Source organism: Podarcis liolepis (genome assembly GCF_965112155.1).
Source record: "Podarcis liolepis genome assembly, chromosome: 9".
In the NCBI taxonomy this organism is placed as follows: Eukaryota; Metazoa; Chordata; class Lepidosauria; order Squamata; family Lacertidae; genus Podarcis; species Podarcis liolepis.
The window spans coordinates 72987539-73002963 of NC_139564.1; the positions used below are offsets into that span (position 1 = coordinate 72987539).

The following is a 15425-nucleotide window of genomic DNA, read 5'->3' on the forward strand; positions in this document are numbered from 1 at the left end:
AAAAAATAAGTTGTGAAATTTATGTGTTTTTAACTTTTTTCTTTTTATGTCTGCTTTTTTCTTTTTGTTTGTAAAAAACTGGAAACTTTAATAAATATCTTTTTTTTAAAAAAAGAGTACAAAGATTCATAAAGTTAAAGACAGAGGGAGAGAAAATTGGGCATAATCCGTGCTGGCAAACCCTCTCTGCCTTTGAGGAAGGGCATCTGGTTCAGACTTGATCCTTCAATTCCCTTCTGATTCTCCCCTGCTATGCCAAGTGGCCTAACCTGACAGGGAGAAATCCTGATACGAGAGAGAGGGGTGCCGAGGTGGGGGGAAGCAAATGCAAGAATGACTCATGGTCTTGGGAGCAAGGATGGAGAAGCCGCTATTGGGGAGAGGGATTCCATCCTATGCTGGCACAACAAGTTGTGCCGTTCAACTTGGTGCTGAGACCCTTGTGCAACAAACATGCTTCCCCCGCCCCGTCAGACTTTTTGCAATAAAGGAAATTTACAGGGAGACACACTGGATAACCCTTGTTTTGATGTAACGGAATCTAACTCCCCTGCAAACAATTTGGAAAGAATGTGCAATAAAGTGTCCAGAATCTTCCTAACAACGCAGTCACTCAATTTGCTGAATTCTGCATGCCATCCTCTTCACTTTAAGGAGCAAATCTGGGCACGTTGTTTTGGAAGGAGCATCTGGAGAGCTTCTTCCCATGTGGCACAGCAGACAGTACCTGGAGACCTTGGCCCAAAGTCCCACTAGGCTACAAAGCTCATTGAGCAACCTTGCGACAGCACTAACCCTCAAGTCTACCTTACAGACTTGTTGAGAGGAGGGGAAACGAGTGCAATTGGGCTCCTTGGAGGAAGGGTTAAAAGGGGAAAATAATAAATGCTGCCTGTGAAATACAGTGCTTAAGAGCAGACTCTGCTCCTGGAACAGCAAGACAAGAATAACTGAGACGAGAGCATGTGCAGAGTGCCTCTCGCTCATCGCTGAACAACAGCTGGCTCCCTAATACTGGAGATTAGAATAACTTCCAGGCAAATAAGGGCTGCCCCCCCCCACAAGGACCTCTTACATACAAATGTACAAATAATGAAGCGTATTCCAGCTGGATGAGAAGCTGGCACACAGCCAAGTTCCTTATCTGAGGTCAGGCTGTTTGGTCCATCTAGCCCAGTACAGTCTGCTCTGAATGGCAGCAGCTCTGCAGGGTTTCATGCACAGACCTTTCTGATCACCTGCTACCAAAGCATTTTAAGTCAGAGGCTGGGAGTCACTGGCTTGTGTGTGGCCCTTTGGGCCTCTTCACCTGGCCCTCAGGACTCTTCCTAAGCCTTACCAGCCCTCCTTCACAAATATCTGCAAGTGTTGTTGCCCAGCAGGAATTTGCCCCCGAACTCTGAGGATGCCTATGACTTGCCTGGAGGAAGGAGCACGTGTGTGCAGATGTCAAGGCAATAGAAAACTATTTTACTTTTTAAAGACAACTGAAGGCAGCCCTGTTTAGGGAAGTTTTTAATGTCTGACGCTGTATTGTTTTTAATATTCGGTTGGAAGCCGCCCAGAGTGGCTGGGGAAACCCAGCCAGATGGGCGGGGTATAAATAATACAGTCATACCTCGGGTTGAATATGCTTCAGGATGAGCGCTTTCAGGTTGCGCTCCGTGGTGACCCAGAAGTAATGGAGCACATTACTTCCGGGTTTCACCGCTTGCGCATGCGCAGACGCTCAAAATGACGTCAAACGCATGTGTGGAAGCGGCAAATCACGACCCGCGCATGTGCAGACGCGCAGTCGCGGGTTGCGTTCGCTTCAGGATGCAAACAAGGCTCCAGAATGGATCCCATTCACATCCTCAGGTACCACTGTATTAATAACTTATTATTATTACTATTATTATTATTATGAGCAAAGCAAGCCTATTGTCCAAAAAGGTAATTACATAGAACTGTAAAGTTAGAAGGGACTCCCAAGGGCCATCTAGTCCAACCCCCTGAAATGCAGGAATCACAACTAAAGCATCCAAACTCTGACATCCAACCAATGTCTGTCACGACACTCACCTCCGTCCCTGGTTGTGCCCACCGCTATCAGCATGTGGCCCCTGGGTGGCTGCCCATCAATGAATGTGGGGAGGAGGTACCCCACGCCTGTCTGAATGGTAGATGCCAGTAGGGATCAAAGTGGGAACCCTTTGCATGCCAATCAGGTGTTCTCTACCCACTACCATCCCTCCGACACAGCCCTGGCCCTGCCCAACCCCACTCCCTTCCTCCCTCCCTCCCTCTGCTGCTGCTGCTCTCTCCAATTACCTGTCAAGGCAGACATGACCAGCTGGAGGACCAGATGGGAAGGGAAAGTCTCACCTGCCACCACTCCCCATTGCCCTCCAGGCTGCGCCTGCCCTTCTGCACAAGCCTCGAAGCCCCATGCAGCCGGCCAGCCGGCCTCCTCTCCAACTTTCTGCCGATTCAGAGCCTGCAGCCATCAAAGCAAAGAGCAACAGCGGCCCTGCCAGATCACTCCCCGTTTGGTAGCGCCCGGGATTCACTGGTTCCGTGTGGCGGTGGAGGAGCACTGCGTCGTGGGACTCAGCTAGCAGCTTCTTGGCCAACTTGAATTACAGATGAATTTTTAAAGGAAGAAAGAGGGAAAGGAGGTGGGCTGGGAAGAGGAGCAGCAGCAGCAGCAGCAGCAGCAGCAGGGATGGATCTTGCAAAAGAGGGGAGAAAAAGGAAGGTGCACTTACAAGACCAGAACAGAAGCTGAGAAGCATCTTGTGTTATATAACAAGTGGAGCAAGGAACCAAGGATACATGACAACTGTCGGGGTGCACTTGGAAGACGGCTCCGCTTCAGACACACACACACACACACACACACACACACACACTCACATCCTCTCCTCTCTTGCGGCTCCGGGGAGGACGGAAGGTGGGGGAAGGGAGAGCAGGCGGGAAGCAGCAGAGAGCCTGCCTGCCTGCAGCAGCCGCGGCAGAAAAGCTGAAACTGCGGTAACCCAGGATTCTCACGCCGCCCGCCAGTTCTCCGGAAACGCCACAGGGACCAGCTCCACGGCAACTGCCCACGTCCGCCAGGGGTGGTTTCAAAGAGCCGTTCGCCGCCACCACAAGCATGCACTCACCAGGATGGTAGAGTTGGAAGGGACCTCCAAAGGCCATCCAGCCCGACCCCCTGCAATGCAGGAATCAGAGCTAAAGAATCCCTGGCAGAGGACTGCTTAAAAGCTCTCCAAGGAAGGTCCCTCCCCTCCGGAGAAGCAGAATACAAGCTGGCTGAACCTTCAGCCCTACAGACATTGGAAAGTGGTTCCCGTATCTCACTCTCACACACACACATTCTCCCATGTTGCAAGAGGCCAGCTCGCTCAGGCTCCCACCCCCAGGCCCAGTCGAAAGAGAGGCTCTTCCTCAATATGGTGGGGAGGGGAGAACAGAATAATGGCAATTTCACCTGCAAGCCTTTGGTTCTTTTTCCAAAGCTGCAGCAGGATCCAACATCCCTTGAAGCTTGCCAAATTGCTAAGGATTAAGAGTGAATCAAATCTGCAATTGTACCTTATTTTTTGTGGTGGCAGGGGAGCCAGGATAGGGGAGAGGGGAATGGAAGGAAGAACACAGAGCACTAAAAGGGAAGAGAAACCGGGGCTTTAGCATAAAAACAACAACAACAGCCCAGTGTGCTTTCCTTGATTCCAAAGGGGGAAAAATATGCATGGCTTGGCAGGAATTATTGTTCTTACTGTATTTCCTCAGTGCCGCAGCAAAAGGGGTCCATGCGATAAGCTAAAAGGAGGGATTTTATTGTCTGGAGGAGTGACTGAAGACACCAAGCAGGCAGAGGTTAGGAAAATGAACTCTGGCCGTGATAATAAAGGTGCATAAACTCCTTGGGAGGGTCAAGTGGAAAGAACTGTTAGCTCAGAGGCAGAGTCGCTGCTTGGCATGCAGAAGAACCCGGGTTCTATCCATGGCTGCATCTCCAGGTGGAGCTGGAAGACACCCTGTCGGAAACACTGAGCCCTGAAGAACTGCTGCCTGTCAGTGTGGACAATATGGAGATTAAGGGGCCAGTGGCTGGCCTTGGCCAAAGTCAGCTGAGCAATGACTTGAACCCAGCTCTCCCTGACCCTGACTGCCCACTAAGGAAGAGGCTTTTGCCACTAGGGACTGCTACTGCCCCCATCCTGACATTTAGTTTTCATTTTTATTGATGGGATTTACTGCACAGTTTAACCAGGTCTTTGGCTGATGAACATCCTAACACCTTTTAAATGTGGTGGTTTTTGTTGTTTTTTTGTTTTGATTTGGTTTTATATTTGTGTGTGTGTGTGTGTGTGTGTGTGTGTGTGTGTGTATGTGTGTATATATATATATATATATATATATATATATATATATATATATTTGTTTTCGTAGATTTTCACGGGTACAGGAATGCAGGTTTTGGTGTCCTCGGGTGTCTTCCCGTGTAAAAGTTGGGGTGTCTAGGCGACGTTTCGACGAGGTCTCACTCGTCATCTTCAGGCTGGTGCTTTCGGCTTCTTGTTATTGGAACAGAGCGGGATCTCAGTGTTTGAGTTCCTATAAATACTGTAGAGGGGTGTGGTGTATTGCCTCAAAAGTTCTGGGCAGAGGGGAAGTTCCCAGGCTAGTGTTCTTTTCTTCTTTTGTTCCTTAATTACTTGAGGGATATCTTGAGTGATTACTTGAGTGATATTCTGAGTACCACTTAGGTGGGTCATTAGGTGTGGATTAGTTGCTAAAGCCTTCGTGTCTTGACCTCTTGAATTTGTGAAGAGTTTTTCTGGGAAGATGGCTGTACTGCACTTAGTTGTGCTTTGGCTTGGCTTCGTGTATAGGGGCGAGCTGTGGTTTTGTGCCCTGTGCCAGCCAGATCTGTGTAGGGATTGCAGGGGGGTGCAGCATCCGGAGGTGCCACTATGGTTTGGTTACTGGATGGTGTCTGTAATTTATCTGTGGAGAGGGTCTGGGTTTGGGTCTGGTGTGGTTGATTGGTGGTGGCGTTCTGTGTGCCTCTGGATCTGGTGTCGGTTTTTGTGGGGAGGGCTAATTTCCAGATGTCTGGCAGGCGGGACGTGTCGTCACGCTTGTTCATGTTGTGAGGGTGTTTCTCTATCTCGATGGCTTCCATGATTATTCTCTTGTGGTGATGTTCCATGTTAAAGAGCAATTTGGAATCTGCAAAATTAATTTCGTGTCCTGTTTCTTTCATGTGTTGGAAAAGAGAGGAAGATTTTTCTTCTTTTTTGACGGCATTCTTGTGTTCTGCGATACGTGCATTTATTCGTCTGTTTGTTTGTCCAATGTACGTGGCTGGGCAGACTTTGCAGGGTATTTCATAGACCCCTTGGTTTTCCAACTGGATTTTATCTTTGGGGTTTCTGAGGATATTGGCTATTTTTTGGTTGGTGCAAAAGGCTGTTTTGATATTGTGTTTATGGAGGATTTTGCTAATTTTATCTGTAGTGCCCTTGATATAAGGAAGGAGGGCCATGCCATTGTTTTCTTCTGTGTCTTGGTTTTTGGGGGGTGTTTCTTTTTGGATTAGCTTCGTAACCCTGTTTTGCTGGTATCCATTGGCGATTAACACATTTGAGAGATTCTGTAACTCAGTTGTCAAGTGGTCTTTGTCAGTCAGGCGTTTGGTTCTGGAGATGAGGGTCTTGGCTACGGAGTTTATTTGTGCAGGGTGGTGGTGTGATTGAGCATGTAAGTAGCGGTTGGTGTGTGTTTTTTTCCGGTAGATAGTGTGTCCTAGGGAGCCATCAGGTTTTTTGTAGATTAGGACGTCAAGGAAGGGAAGCTGGTTGTTGGCTTCTATTTCCATAGTGAATTGTATTTTGGGGTGTAGGCTGTTGAGATGTGTGAGGAAGCTATCTAGTTTTTCTTTCCCGTGTGGCCAAATTACAAAGGTGTCGTCAACATATCTGAGCCAAAGTTTGGGTTTGTGTTCTGACTTGTCTAAAGCATTGGTTTCAAAGTGTTCCATGTACAGATTTGCGATGACCGGTGAGAGGGGTGATCCCATAGGTGCTCCTTCTATCTGTTTGTATCTTTGTCCATTGTGGATGAAGTACGTGTTGGTTAGGCAGTGGTTGGTCAGGTCCAGGATGTATTTGGGGGGATTGTATTTGTTTTGAATGGCTGTCAAGGCTTCATTAATACACCACACCCCTCTACAGTATTTATAGGAACTCAAACACTGAGATCCCGCTCTGTTCCAATAACAAGAAGCCGAAAGCACCAGCCTGAAGATGACGAGTGAGACCTCGTCGAAACGTCGCCTAGACACCCCAACTTTTACACGGGAAGACACCCGAGGACACCAAAACCTGCATATATATATATATATATATATATAGTGTTTTTATATTGTATTTTTTACCTTGTGAACCACCTTGAGATCAACGGATGAAGGGTGGTATATAAATTTAATAAATAAATAAAATACAAATTTATATCCCACCTTCCCTACATGGAGCTCAAATAAAATGCAGCGAACGTGTGACTGCTAGGGGAATCCAGGAGAGTGGGGTGTGGTGGAAGGGTCCAATCCTTCCCACCCCCAAACATACTTTTCATGTGCTAAATTGTCTTGAACCCTGTGAGCTCTGTTTCAGAAACTGCAAGCACAGATCAGGACTTTTGGGATATTTTGTTCGAAATTTCCTGATGTCAGTAGCAAGCTCTAAGTCATTTGCTGGTCTTAATAAGAAAATATCCATGTTTGGATGTGTGGCATTCACACAGAGATCTGCATGTGGTTCTGTTTAGAGCATGGGTAGGCAAACTAAGGCCTGCGGGCCAGATCAGGCCCAATTGCCTTCTGGATCCGACCCGTGGACAGTCCAGGAATCACCGCTGGATCGCCAGCTCACATGTTCCTTCCCTCTCCCTCCCTTGGCAGCGGCAGCGCCTCCTCCCTCCCTCCTCTTGGCTTCTCCCTGCCCTGTCTAGAGGAGGAAGGGGGCTGGGCTTTGTTGGTGCCAGCAACAGCAGCACTCTTGTGGCTGCCATTTTAAGCAGCCCCTCTCCAGAGCTTCATGTGCCACTCATCGTCCCCCCGCCACCGCCGCCAGCTCCTGCTGCTCACAAGAAACAGGTAAGCAGCCACCAGGGCTCATGGTGCTCTTGCATCATCCCCCCAATATAGTCCTGCCCCCCACAAGGTCTGAGGGACAGTGGACCGGCCCCCTGCTGAAAAAGTTTGCTGACCCCTGGTTTAGAGTATATCTAGAATGCTGTTAATGTGTACATTTGGCATGTGCTCCTCGCAGAGGTGAACCGGGTGCCCACTCAGGTGTCTTCGCTGATGCCAAGAAGAGGGCCTTTCCTTCCCATTTCCCCAGGTTTCCTCTCCTTTTAAATGTCAACTCTTGCTTTATTCTCTCTTGTGTATTTAATGCTACTTTCACCAATTTGCTATTTTAAGCTTATTTTCACATATTACTCTCATCTGCTTTCTAATGGACGGTTTGCCAACATGGGGGTGACGTTCATGTCTTTCCCCTGGTGCCCACAAAGTCTCTGAACCTTCTCTTTTTCACTGCCCCCTCGGTATGAGTGGTTACCCTTTCTTCCTTTGAGAAAAACCACGGAACTGAAGGAGGAAGTTGGAGCGGTGACCCTCTCCTCTCCCACTTCCCTCTTCCAGCTCTATGCACTTTCCAAGGCTTCAATTAACTCTACTCCAGCACCCAGAGGGCATGGCACCCACTCAAAAATCCAAATGGGCCTGAAAAGGTAGACAATTCCCGTTTATCATAAGCTACCGAGATAAATTCACTGAAGGGCAAAGTCTCAGTAATATAACTTGATGGAAGGGCAAAGTTGTATTGTTTTTTCTTGGTTTACAAAAGATTTTCTTGGTTTCCAAACTATGTGCAATGTCTCTCTTCTTTTTTTCTTCAAGTAACATTTTTTTACAGATCAGTTTCATTTGTTGAGACATTAGAAAGAAAAGGGGGAAAGAGGTGGAGGGGGGAAAGGTGAGTGGGGGTGGAAGGGCAAAGTTAAAGTCTGAATAATAAATAACATTTATTTAATAAAATTATTTAACAGATATTTATCGTGCCTTTCTTCCTCAGTATGAGTCACTCAAGGTTTCTTGCAACAAAATCCAACACTTTTTTTTAACAGAAGCACTTGTCAACATTTTGGGTGTCATTGATCCCATGCTCTGGAACACTATTCCAGCGGAGATTCGGCAGACATCCTCTTGGGAACCTTTGCAGCTGTTTATGCTTTTAGTTTTGGTTAGGCAGTCATCTTAATGATAATCTGCATTTTTATTTTTTAAATGGTGTTTCACGTTTTAAATTTGCACACTGCCCTTTTATTTTATGGTATGGCAAAACAGAAATATTTATAAACACACACACACAATCAAAACCCAACAGATAATACCAATCAAAGTAACAAACAGGGAACAAGAAAATGTCAGGAAAAATCTAATAAACTGGAGCTTTTGTTTTACTTTAATTTAGCAAAGCCCTTGTTTTTAAGTAAACAATTTAAGACTGTAAAAAAGAGCATGAGAAGCAACATTCCTTATGGCACAACTAGACTAATATTTTGTTTTTCAAAAAAGATGGTTCCTGCAACAGAATGTTGCAGTGGGAAGTGTTCCCGTCTAGGGGCAACCATGCCCTTTACCAAGGAACTCTATTCCATCCTCCCATCCAAGTTTCCTGTTGTGGTTTTCCCCCTCCTAACCAACAATCAGTATTCCGAGCATGCACAGTTCTAATCGGGTGAGGGGCTTCCCCTCCTCAAGGGTTTTCCTTAAATATTTTGCATTTCTGTAAACCTTGGGATTCCCCTCACCAAAGTCTGTTGACACCTCCCTTCTTGAGCATGGATGGCCCAGCTTTGTCTATATAAGCACATGTATGGGTGAGGTAAAGGGACCCCTGACTCTTAAGTCCAGTTGCGGACGACTCTGGAGTTGCGGCGCTCATCTTGCTTTACTGGCCGAGGGAGCCGGTGTTTGTCCACAGACAGCTTCTGGGTCATGTGGCCAGCATGACTAAGCCCCTTCTGGCGAACCAGAGCAGTGCACGAAAACGCCGTTTACCTTCCCGCCGGAGCGGTACCTATTTATCTACTTGCACTTTGACGTGCTTTCGAACTGCTAGGTGGGCAGGAGCAAGGACCGAGCAATGGGCGCTCACCCCGTAGTGGGGATTTGAACCACCGACCTTCTGATCAGCAAGCCCTAGGCTCTGTGGTTTAGACCACAGCACCACCCGCATTCTCTATTTTAAGGGTGAGTTCACTATTAAACAAGCTAACAGGATGTTGTTTTTCTCAAGGGCAGATTTGCCAGTCCAGAAAACCTACATTGCCAGTTCTGTGCACCTGGCAGCCTCCAGCCAACAACAAGGTTGATGCTTTTGTTTCTGTGGCTGCTTTTACGCAGCCCAGCAACTTGCAAAGGGAGCAGAGTGCATTTGGTCTTCGTATCTCTGAGCCATTTCAAAATTAAATTTTGACTCAGTCTAATTGGCAAGTAATTTAATTGCCTATAAACAAAAATACAGAAAACTCACCCTCTAGTCAAGGAATAGAGTGCTCCTGACGCTGAGTAGGAGACAGCCTATTCTTTCACATAAAATTAGTGCTTGGATGCTTATCTCACATGCAGTAAAGGGCCCAGGTTTTACTACGCCACAAGTGTCTAGACCATAATCTAACAATCTGCCAACTCTCAATCTCATGGCGCTGCAGGCTTCCTAGCACTGGCAGGACTCAAACGAGCATTAATCTCGTTCTGTCCTCCCTACTACTTAGTCAAATGTTCTAAGAGAACATAGAATTTTAGAGTTTGAAGGGACTCCATCTAGTCCAGGGGTCTGCAACCTTTAAGACAAAAAGAGCCACTTGGACCCATTTCCAAAAAAAACCTGGGAGCCGCAAAACTCGTCATTATAAAAATAACTTTTGTTGTCACTTTTCTATTATTTCTTTGTTTGACTCCTCAGAATTACTCCTCCTCATAGAAATAAACGTTAAATTAACAAGTTACCTTTTTGTGTGTGTGTGTTCTTCACTCCCCTTCAAAACAGTGACCAGCGTACATGCCCCTTACAATGTAGCGGGCGGGCGGGCGGGAAGGTGACGTCGGGACGGTGCGTGACTAACACACGCACTGCCCCCATGCAACGTCACAGCCAGTACAGCGCCCACCACAGTGGGGAGTGTCGGGGCGCACAATGCGCCTCCTCCCCTCGCTAGTATCCGCCCCGGAGCCGCGGCAAAGGTGTAAAAGAGCCACATGCGGCTCCGGAGCCGCGGGTTGCAGACCCCTGATCTAGTCCAATCCCCTGCAATGCAGAAATCACAACTAAAAAATCCTTGACAGATGGCCATCTGACCTCCACTGCTGAATGGTTCTTACCCTCAGAATGCTCTTCCTAGAGTTTAGTCAGAAGAATTTCCTTTCTTGGAATGTGAACCCTCAGGGAGCAGGAGAAAGCAAGCTTGCTCCCTCTTCCATGTGACAGCCCTTAAGATACTTGGAGATGGCTATCTTATCTCCTCTCAGTCTCCTCTTCTCCAGGCTAAACATACCCAACTCTTTCCACTGTTCCTCATAAGGCTTGGTTTCCAGACCCTTGATCACCCAGGTTGTCAATATCCTCTGTAAATTGTGGTGCCCAGAACTGGACACAGGACTCCAAGAGGGGTATGAACAAGGCAGAATAGGGTGGTCCTGTGGTTTCTATTAATCTGGACACTATACTTTTATTGATGCAGCTTAGAATTGCATTAGCTTTTTTTTTTTGTGGTCACCTAAGACCCCAAGATCCTTCCTAAACATCAGTGAAAGTTTGACATGCTCGCCCTTAAAAGTAGGAATTGCCTCATTTTGCATTTCCTCAATGCCTTTCGGTCGTCTTGACTTCATGCTTCAACTTTGCCCGTAGGAGAGGGGGAAGTTATCACGGGATACAAGTGCAGAAAACAAAAAATAAGGAAACAGGTAAAGACCAGTATTTTCACAGAAAGTTTTGCAACTATCCCAAGAAGCCAACAAGAATTTCTGCATTCTGTTTGCATGGATCACGGCGTAAGAATTTAGACTGCAACTTGTTTTGTTTTGCTTAAAAAAAGCAGCCGACATCACAACCTGTCCAAGCATTCAATAAACTGGAGCATGTATCATCATTTGGTGCCGGAAATGACCATTTGACCTTCTGCAAGAACAGCCTCAGCTGTCCTGTTCTGTGTCTCCTTCATACCCATTGGCCGTAATTTCTCCCTATTTTGCTCTTAACCTGTGAAAAAGAGACCTCAGACCCCACCCATGCTACCACTGGATTGGCCTGCATTACCCCAATAAGCTCTATGTGGGGCTTCTGCAGTGAGTGCAGAATGCTGCAGCACGATTGCTGACAGGAGGCCTTGTCAGCATATAATACCTGTGCTCAGAGATCTCCACTGGTTACTGATCTGCTCCTGGGGTAGGTGTTACTAAAAGCCCTTAGCAGCTTGGGACCAGTGTACCAACAAGATCACCTAACCCCATATGTGCCCACACATAATACCTGTTCCATATTTGTAAGAACTCGATATTCTAGCGTGGCAGCACCGACTCCAGGAAGCTACTTTCCCTGTACTCCTTTCGGCGCCTGCTAAAAACATTCCTGTTTAGAGAAGCCTCCCTAGATGTTTAGAAAATTGATGTGAGTTCTAATTTGTTTTTAATCTATTGTTACTTTAACTTTTTGAAAGTTGTAAAACATTCTTGGTTTTTTTAATTCATTTTTTTTGGTAAGCCGCTTTGAGGAGTTGTTATACAATATTTACTTATTATTTATCTAAGTAAACAAATAAATACGGAGGAAGCTGCCTTATGCTGAGTCAGACCACTAGGTCCACCTAGACCAGTACTGTCTACACTGAATGGCAGCAGCTCTCTAGGGCAGGGGTCAGCAACCTAAGGCCCATGGGCCGGAAGCGGCCCATGGAGGTCGTTTGACCGGCCCACGAGCCGCCCCCGAACTGAGCTGCCCGCTCACGTGCTGCGCTAAACTGGTGCACCGTGGCGCAGGGACGCACTTCTGCGGCAGCGAAAATCGCATCTGTGCATGTGCAGACACCAAAAATCTCGGGGGGCGGGGCACACGATCCGGCCCACAGAGAGATCTCTGCGGGACTAATCTGGCCCAGGCAAGATAAACCTTGCTGACCCCTGCTCTAGGGTTGAGGGAAGCAGTGACAGGGTCAGATCCTGTCCGCTGAATCATGTGGAACCTACTGTGTGAACCGCACTGCAATTTACATCCCGAGGCACCTTCACACACACCATGCAGCAGTTATGCTTGATGCAATTGATACGTCTGGTATTAGCGGCAGCTGCACTACCTTTGGCTCCCTGCACCTTGCCCATGAGATACCCCAAAGCGCTTAGAAACTCGGATCTCTCCATTTTCCAGTTTACAGATTTAACCACAGCAGGCCCCAGGGGAAACACGGTAAAACATAACCAGCAAATTAAAGTGCAAAAAGGCTCTTGTTGCTGTCTTATTTAGAAGATTCAGAAATTAACTATTGCCCAATGAATATTCAACAAGACAGGCAGGGTTTTTTTTTTTATGCCTGGTTGCAAGCAATTAAAAGCGTCACTGCTGGGAGATTCTCTGAATGGCTGGCCTAAAAAAATGTTTCCATTTTTAGCACCTACGACTTCCTTCCTTCACGGAGGCAGACTTGAGGGCTGAATGAGTCCGCCTGCAAGAGCCGCTGGGTCACAGCACCCTAGAGCTGTGAGCCAAGAGGAGATCTGCATGCCTATCAGCTGGCTTGCCCTTGCCCTGCCTGCTGTGAGGGCCGCTTCCCCTTTTCAGCTATTTTAGATACTTCCCCCTTTAAAGAGCTGGGCTGGACTTCTGACTGCCATGTGGAGTTTTTTTTGCTGCTGACAAAATACTGGGAAAGAGAGGCGGTAGGAGGGACAAAGCCTATCTTGAAATGCAGCTTCCCTCTTGGGTCGCAGTTGCACTGGGTGTTTAAAATTACCCTTATTCCACTTCAAGAACCATGGAGAATCCTGGGAACCATAGTCTGTGAAGGGCGCTTTCCGCGCACAACTACAAATCCCAGCACCTTGCACAAACTAGTTCTCAGGATTCTCCTTGGCAAGTGCTTTCCGCAAAGAAGGCCTGAGACTCGGTCCCCAATCTCTGTAGGAAGATTTCCCTGCCTGAATGCCTGGGCAGTAGCTGCCAGTCAGTGTAGGTAGACAATACTGAGCTAGATGAACCAGTAGCCTGAGAAAATATAAGGCAGCTTCCTGATTAACTCAGCTCTCTTGTGCCAGCAGGCCCATAGATTTGCAGAATTGGAAAGGACCCAAAGAGTTTGAAGATTAATTTGCACACTACAAATATAACCGACGGCTGCGTTTGTGTTTATAGACGATCCCTCCAAGCAGGGACCGTGTAAAATCAAGTGCAGGGATCCCTCCATCAGGGACCAAGTGTAAAATCAATCTTTTGAGCCACCTTGTGATGGCCTAACACACTCTACTGCCCCAGCAAAAAATAACGTCACAAGTGACAGCACAAGGTGTGGTGATCTGAAGGGATGGAACCACAACTTCAGGCAGCAAGCAGCTCCAATTGTCTTCAGTAGCCGAGCTTAAATAGATGAAGGAACTGCACATGCTAAGGCAATACATAAACTCATGATGGCAAACATGGAAATCAGTGGCAAATTAAGTAACTCCTCCTCTCACTCTTTCCACTACACTAACCTTCGAAATGCAGGTCTGGTGGATCATCTCTTGCCTTTTAACACACCTGCCAACACAATTTCATTCTCTTCCAGCATTAAAGCAGGGGCTGGGGGAATGACAGCACCCCCAATTTTGGGGAAACGCATCAGCCCTATAGTCATTATCAATCTTTGCTCCCTCTCACCGGGTGTTAATGCCAGCAGAATAATCTCTTTCTCTCCCAGTATTAAACCCGAGAGGAGGGGGAAGAGGATCAAGCACACCACCTTGAGCACCTCGAAGGAAAGGTGGGATATAAATGCCATAAACTAAAAATGACAGCACATACAACCGCTGGGAAAAGGCAGCAGTGCTATGGGTACTACCAATCTCCATTCTTCATGTTAATGTGAGCAGGGGAAAGCAAGACAAAGCAATCGCAGAGGCCCTGCAAAACTGTGTGCTGCCTTCCCATCTGGCAAACCACAGTGCGGCTGCTAGGGCTGGATGATAACTGGTTTTCAATATTGCGATACGTCACCAGTTAAAGACTGTGATATACAGTGGTGCCTCGCAAGACGAAATTAATCCGTTCCGCGAGTCTCTTCGTCTAGCGGTTTTTTCGTCTTGCGAAGCAACCCTATTAGCGGCTTAGCGGATTAGCGGCTATTAAAGGTTTAGTGGCTATTAAAGGCTTAACGGATTAGCAGCTAAAAGGCTATTAGCGGCTTAGAAAAAGGGGGGGAGCGGGGAAAAAATCGGAACACTCGCAAGAAGTTGTCGTCTTGCAAAGCAAGCCCATAGGGAAAATCGTCTTGCGAAGCAGCTCAAAAACGGAAAACCCTTTCGTCTAGCGGGTTTTCCGTCTTGCGAGGCATTCGTCTTGCGGGGCACCACTGTATTGATATATCACGATATCTGAAATAAGGAAGGAACTATGCAGAGGCGAATGGGACAATGTCCTGGCAACTGCTACCTAAGGGTCTAAAACTGATAAATGGTGATATTATCAATCACCTCATAGTCACTTTCAGTAGCAGGCAAGCCAAGAGGAATCTAAATGAGACTTTTGGTTTGGGGCTTGGCTACCAAATGGTGGTATTCAGAACAATCCAAAGTACGGCGTTGAGTCATAGTGAATACAAATAATTTGAGACTGCCAGACTGCCAGCAGGCCTGCTAGGTGGCAGAAATGGCAGCAGCCTGTAAGGCCTTGTCGTGGTGGCAGCAGGAGAAGGTGGCAGAAGCAGAGGTGGCCTGCAAGGCCTCGGTGAGGCAGGCTGCCCCATCTTCTGTCACCATCTCCCACTACCACCAGGAGGACTTGCAGGCTGCCACCACTTCTTCCCACCATGGTGAGGCCTTGCAAGTCTCACTGCTTGTGTCACCATGAGGCCTCACAGCCTGCCACTACTATTGCCACCATCTCCCGTCACCACCAGAAGGCATCACAGGATGTTGCTACTGCAGTCACCTCCTGTCACTGCCACGAGTCCCCACAGGCTTCTGCTGTGAGGACTCGCAGGCCACTGCCGCTTCTGCTTCCAAATCCTGTCGCCACTGCAAGGCCTCGCAGGCTAATGCCATTACTGCTGCCATTTCTTGACACTGCCACAAGGCCTCGCAGTACGCTGCCACCTCTCCCTGTCACAGCCATGAG

General features: G+C 47.5%; 1 protein-coding gene across 9 annotated transcripts in view; it reads right to left on the reverse strand.

Moving 5' to 3' along the window:
- The window catches only part of CSK (C-terminal Src kinase), a 79768-nt gene that overhangs the window by 46045 nt on the left and 18298 nt on the right, over window positions 1-15425 (reverse strand). For 2 of the 9 annotated variants that reach the window (XM_083460531.1, XM_083460530.1), the window contains exon 1: window positions 2751-2792. The exons of 6 other annotated variants lie outside the window; for them this stretch is intronic. In XM_083460531.1, the coding sequence (XP_083316657.1) occupies window positions 2751-2777 (27 nt within the window). In that variant the 5' untranslated portion in view covers window positions 2778-2792. Of the gene's footprint in view, window positions 1-2367; window positions 2472-2750; window positions 2793-15425 lie in introns of those variants that run through there. One more of the 9 variants, XM_083460526.1, reaches the window with a different exon arrangement.